The 5,965-nt window shown below is 53.9% G+C and overlaps 1 protein-coding gene across 1 annotated transcript; it reads right to left on the minus strand.

The window, feature by feature from the left end:
* Positions 1 to 1,244: 1,244 nt before the first annotated feature.
* DLX6 (distal-less homeobox 6) lies at positions 1,245 to 5,382 on the minus strand. Its single transcript, XM_075140782.1, has 3 exons — positions 4,821 to 5,382; positions 3,712 to 3,905; positions 1,245 to 1,957 (listed from the first exon to the last, which is right to left on the minus strand). The coding sequence occupies exons 1-3, from the start codon at positions 5,182 to 5,184 to the stop codon at positions 1,706 to 1,708; spliced, it is 810 nt and encodes a 269-aa protein (XP_074996883.1). The 5' UTR covers positions 5,185 to 5,382; the 3' UTR covers positions 1,245 to 1,705.
* Positions 5,383 to 5,965: the final 583 nt, after the last annotated feature.

Genomic DNA, 5,965 nt, shown 5'->3' on the forward strand with positions numbered 1-5,965 from the left:
GGTTTTAAACCACTCTGAAGACTGACTGAGCGTGGAAGTTGCTCAAAAAAAAACAAAAAAACACCCCCCAAAAAACTGGTATATTGGTAAGTAGTCTTTGCTTTGTGTCTAATTATAGTGACTGTCCTTTTGCACGACTGTATGTAGCTGTCATTATATGGAGCACTCTGAGGATCTCTATTGACTTCTGATAAATGGCTCAGTGGTTTCAAGGTTCATAATTTGAAGGATGCCCAGGTCTCTAGCCATTAATTCTCGCAGTATGGGGCACCCAGCTTGGATGAGGAAAGGGCTTTTCATTGTCAGTAGTTGCTGTGCTTTCCACAAGCTGGTGAGGCTGGAGCTGGCTGGACAGCGTGTTGTGTGCCTGGGCACCTCTCAGGGCTCTGCAAAACATTCCTTAGCTTGCATTGTCTGCTCTTTAAAAACAAAGGAGGGCGCCTCCTTTCTTAATAATTCGGAGCCTCCAAGCTTTGGGAAGAAAGGCAGGGCTCCGAGCTTTGCCTCGGCGAGAAAGCTCAGCTCAGCTGAGCAGCGGAGCAGTGAAATCGCAGTAGAAATGGCCGGGTGATAAGAAACTTCTTCTAGGCTTATCTTTGCGGTCTCGATATCTCCTGTCTTAGTCGTAAAACTAACCAAACCACCAGCTCCCCGCGCCTCCCCATCCTTTCTGTCTTTGCTCGCAGATAGACGTTCAGGTAGCGGTGTCTGTGCGTGCAGGCAAGCGGGCGGGCAGCGTGAGCTGCCTGGGCTGAACTCGGGGGGCAAGTCGGGGAAGGTGGGGATCCGCTAAGGCGGAGAGAAATAGGAGCCAGGCGGGCGTTTTGTGGCTTTTACTCTATATATGAAAGAAGACAAAACCATACAAAGTATATATACAACTAAAATTCAACAATATATACAGAAAGGTTGCTCGGGGGAGAGGTCCCTCTCGCTCAGCGGGTGAGGCTGCCGTCAGGCAGCGCGGAACATTCCTTCCCCCGGCCGCGGCGGCGGGTGCAGCCGCGGATCCCTCGCTCTGTCTTTCCTGCTCGTCTCCGGGAGTCTGTCCGGCTGTGTGCGGGTGTGTGCGGGTGCGGGTGAGGGGGCTCTTCGCGGGAGAGACGGTGGTTTCTTCTGAGCCGCAGCCCATTGTATTTTGAGAAAGCATGCAGGTTTTGCTTCGTGGTAATGTTCTAATCTTACAGTATATTTTCATTTTTTCAACCAGTTCTCCTTTTTTCCCTTCTTCTTTTTTTTTTTTAATCCTTTCTTCTCTCTTTTAATTTTTTTCCCCAGTCCGGATTTGGTGAATAAAAATGAAGGAGCTTTGACTAGTCTCTCTTTCATCATGTAATGTCTTTAGCTCATTAAACAAGTAAAAACGGCTGCCATGGTAGATTCAGGTTCTTCTTGTGGGCAAAGTCTGTAAAAAGTTTGTTTTGACGTGTACTCCACAGAGAAAGAAGCTGGTGCCTTGGAGTCCAAAGGAAAATATCCTAAAGAGAAGTGTCTTCTGTGCGCCAGAATGAAAATTGTGTCTTTCTGTTCAAGATCAATCGCTGAGGTTACTTAAAAAAAATAAAATAAAATGAAGCCACTCTGTCTCTTTGCCGCATCTACAAGTTCACACAGAGCCTGTTAGCTGGCACAGCTTGGCAAAGCAGGGGAACTTTTTGCCATGTCGAGACGAGGCGTTCTTGGGAGATTATTTCTCTTGGACAATTCACATCATTTGTGGTCTCTGCATTGTGTCTTGATGTGGAGAAGAATACCAGTGAGAATAGCCAGGCATGTAGCTGTTGGGAGGCATATTGACTCCCTTGGCAGAAGCTGAAACGTCCCAGACTGGAGGCAGAGCCGGAGAGCGAGGGGAGAGGGCGGCGGAGCCGGGCAGAGGGTCGCTCTCGTGGGGGTTGCTGCCCTGCTTCAGCAGCTTCTTGAATTTGGAGCGTTTGTTCTGAAACCAGATCTTCACCTGTAAACCAAAACGCAGCAGACGTTAGGCTGCCGTCAGCACCCAGGGCACGGCAGGGGAGACCCCGGGGGCCGTGGGTTTGCTCTAGAGAAGGTCTTGAGAGCTCACGCCAGTCGGGTGCGGGGTTGGGGATGGGGAGAGCTACTGCTGCTGCTGCTCTCGGGCTCCGGATGCAGCTGGAGAGAACAGGAGAGGTCGAGCGGGGCTGGAAAGCGAGGGGATGCAGGTTTTAGCCTGGAACGTTGTTTTCCCTGGGCAGGCCAGATTGATCGAGCTGAAACAAAGTACATGCTCTGAGCTCTCCTGCTTTAACGCCTCACTCGGAATTTTGGAGGTCATTTGATCATTTGGGCAAACTGTTGTCAAACACGGGCAATCATATGATTTTGTGCCAGGAGACAGGAGCCAATAGACAAAGGGCATCTTAGAAAGAAATCACGCATCCGAAAACATGCGTGATCAAGAGGTCTTTGCTGATGTGACGGGGGAGGAGGCGCAATGGAACCGGGATTGTGGCTTTATTCTAAAAGTTGTTTTTAAAGAAAGGAAAATTCTCTTTTCTTGGCGAGTAATTGGCTATCAAGATTGCTTTGGGTCTCATCCTGCTCCTAATCCAGCAGAACTCCCGAGGAGGGAGCCTGCACTCTACGGGTTGTGCAAGGATCGGGCCCACTCTGGCAGATCAGAATTATTATAGAAATTATATATATGTAAGACATATACACACACATATTTCTTAAAATCAAACAAACAAAGAAAACTACTCCCACATGTGTATTTGACCTTGCAAACTTTGCAGATGTAGTGTTAGGGCATAAGCAGGGGTGCTTGTTTAGCTGCATGCTCAGGATCGGGCCCCTAAATCTATGTGTGCGAGAGAGAAAGCGAGACAGCAGAGAGACAGAGCGTGCACGCTAAGGGTACTAAAATCAGGTCTGTTCCCATGATTAATGTTTGCTGAGTATTTAAAAATCGCTGGCTGGAAGCGACTGTTATCAATGACAATGATAAAATCCTGAAGTTATTTGTTAAGCTCATAAATTCACATGATTACATTTTACCCGAATTGATCCCATCTATCCATGCACGTCTCCGCAAACCCCAGCCTGGGAAGCCTCTAATGCCTCGTGTGTCTTTCAAGCTTAAATTAGCAGAATGGCACAGCTACTCCAACCACACTTAACTATGGCTTAACCTGCTATAATTTTGTACACGGCTGTCTTTGATCTTCAGATCTATTATCACCTTTCGTACATTTTGCCCAAGGGTAACCACTGCGTTTGCGTTAGTCATCCAGGATGAATTAACTATTGATTTTACAGGTATTTCCTAACGTGTTCCTCCTTCCTCTCTACCTATAGGGTGCTACGAGGCAGCTTTGCTTTGCTTTTAGCTCTATCTCAGGCCCAGCGATTCCTCGCCTTTGTTTTGTTCTCCTTTTCACAGCTGGGCAATTGCATCTCGGTGCTGGAATTATCCGAAAGTACAGGCAATTTTAAAATCTTATGTGTGGCATCAAAAGGGAGCGTTTGCTCGCCAGACGGCTGAGGGAAGAGCGCATTCGGCTCCTTCTGCGGTAGACCCGTCTCTCTGTCGTGCATTAGATAAGTTCTATCGCATGGAGGTGGGGGAGCGTGTGCGTTACCTTTTCTACCGTTCCTGTACAGAGGGCAAAACGTCTAGGGAGCATCGTACTTTGCTTGGCCTTTATTGCTCGCGCAGGATTTCAGTGATTTGGGATTCCCAGTAATTACCTGTGTCTGGGTAAGTCCTAATGAAGCTGCCAGTTCAGCTCTCTCTGGAAGTGCCAGGTATTGAGTCTGCTGAAAGCGATGATTTAAAGCCTGGAGTTGTAGACTAGAGTAAATGGTTCGAGGCTTCCGAATCTTTTTTCCTTTTCCATTGAATCTGATTTCACCGTTTTCAATCACTGTGGTTTTTTGCTGATCTGCAAGCAAAACAACACAGCTGAAACATCACCCTCCTCAGCTATTTGACGCGGGCATTTTGGCTGCCACGGCTCTTAAAAACCCAGCAGCCTGCTCCGACGCCGGTTCAACACCATCGCGTACACACGGGCTCCGGCTCCTTAAAGGCATGCCGCGACCCACGCTGCTGCTTGGGAGCAACCGGGAGAAAAAACAACTGTCCGGGCACAGTGGGCATGCCGCCTTTCCCCCGGGGGGAGGGGGATAATATTTTTTTAAAATGTTAAAATAAAGTGCAGCACTGGCTTCGTGAAGGGATGCCTGGTTCCCGGGCCATCCAGGTTTTAGCCAGCTAATTGACTTCGCGTCGCCAGTTTGGTGGTCAGTGAATCACCAGTCCGAGACTTTTAACAATGCTTTTCTCCCCCCGCCCCCCCGACGTGCCCCTCCGGATGAATACGTACAAACGAGCGGCTCCCTGAAAAAAAATACATAAATCAGACGGCCCCCGAGAGGAATGCGACCCGCTCGCCTGGAAACTTTCACTCCTCAGGTGTTAGCAGGAATTTTGCCTAAAGCCGGTCCCGCCGTAACAAAGGAGCGCCGAGCGCAGTCCCCTGCCCGCCGGTCGCGGGGCGAGCGGGGAGGCGCCGGTGGCCAGCGCCGCCGTACCGCCGGCAGCCGCCGCCGGCGGGGGGGAGCGCGGCGGCCTCGCCGCCCGGTACCGGAGCAGTAGGCCCGCAGGAACAAGCAACCCCCCCTTCTCTCCCCGCCGCCCCGCGCACCCCAGGGCCGGCATCTCCCTCGGCAGGAGCGGGGGGGGCACGGCCGGGGCTCGTTGCGCGGATGCCCGGGGGTGGCCGAGGAGAGGCCCGGGGATGGAGGGAGCGGGGGAGAAGCTGGCAGCGGGTTCTAGGGAAGCGGTGCCGGCTCACCTGCATCGTCCGCCCGCGTCTGGCTGGCCGCGCTGCTGTTGTGGTAGGACTGGAGGTAAGGGCTGTGCTGCGAGTGGCTCACGTAGGGGTAGGCGGCCAGCGAGCGGTGGTTGTAGGAGCCGGCGCTGCCGGAGTAGGGCGAGCTGTGGTGGTGATGCTGGTGGTGCGGGTGCGAGCCGGCGGCGGAGTGCAGGCAGTGCAGCGGGTAGTGGGCGCCAGCCATGGCCGGCGAGCTCTGCTGGGAGTGGGGCGGCGGCGGCGGCGGCTGCGGCGGCGGCGGCTGCTGCTGCCCGAACTCCATGAAGGCGGATTTGGAGGAGTCTTGCGCGTCCAGCCCGTCAGCCATCGTAGTCATGGTCATCATCAAAGTTTGGGAGGGAGAGCGCGGCGCTCCCCGGCTCGCCCCCCGCGCTCTGCCTCCTCTCTGCCCAGCCACCGCCGCTCCCCTTACCCGCCGCGGCACCGCTGGAGAGGCGGCGGTGATTTAATTTAATTTCTTTTCTTTTTTTTTTTCCCCCTTTTTTTTTTCTTTTCCGCCTTTTTTTTTTCCTTCCCCCCCCCCTTCTCTCCAAGGAGCCGTTGTGCGAGGGGGCCTCGTTCACCGAGGGAGGGGAGGAAGGGGAGGGCGGTGTGTGGAGGGGGAGGGCGGGCTACTCCCGGCGCTTTTTTGCGCCGCTCTTTTCCTTCATCCCCCCCCCCGGCGTGTGGGGTGGGTGTTTTTTTTTTTTGGGGGGGGGGGAAGAGGCGTGGGGGGGAGGTTTTAAGGTGGGAGCCGGGAAAGTTGGGGCTCCGGCGCTTCGACTTGAAGGGCAGGGACGCGCACAAGTCGAATGGTTCGTCTCCGGAGGGCAGCGCCTCCCTCATTGGTCACTCAACCCCCTGACGTCACCGCCCCGCCGCTGGACGTCACCGCCCCCCTCCCCCCCTTTTTCCCCCACCCGCGCGCGGGGCGCGGAGCGCGCTCCGCGCCCCGCGCGCGGGTGGGGGAAAAGGGGAGTGCCTGTCCCCATCCCCCCTCGCCCCTCTCAAAAAAAATCACGCATCCCCCCACTACACGATCCCCTCTATCTCCAACCCCCCCCTTGCGCGGTATTTTCGCTGCGGCGAAGCGACGCGCAGCGCATTTTTCCCCGCTGAAAGCAGCG

This window comes from Calonectris borealis, chromosome 2 (genome assembly GCF_964195595.1).
Source record: "Calonectris borealis chromosome 2, bCalBor7.hap1.2, whole genome shotgun sequence".
Taxonomy (NCBI): Eukaryota; Metazoa; Chordata; class Aves; order Procellariiformes; family Procellariidae; genus Calonectris; species Calonectris borealis.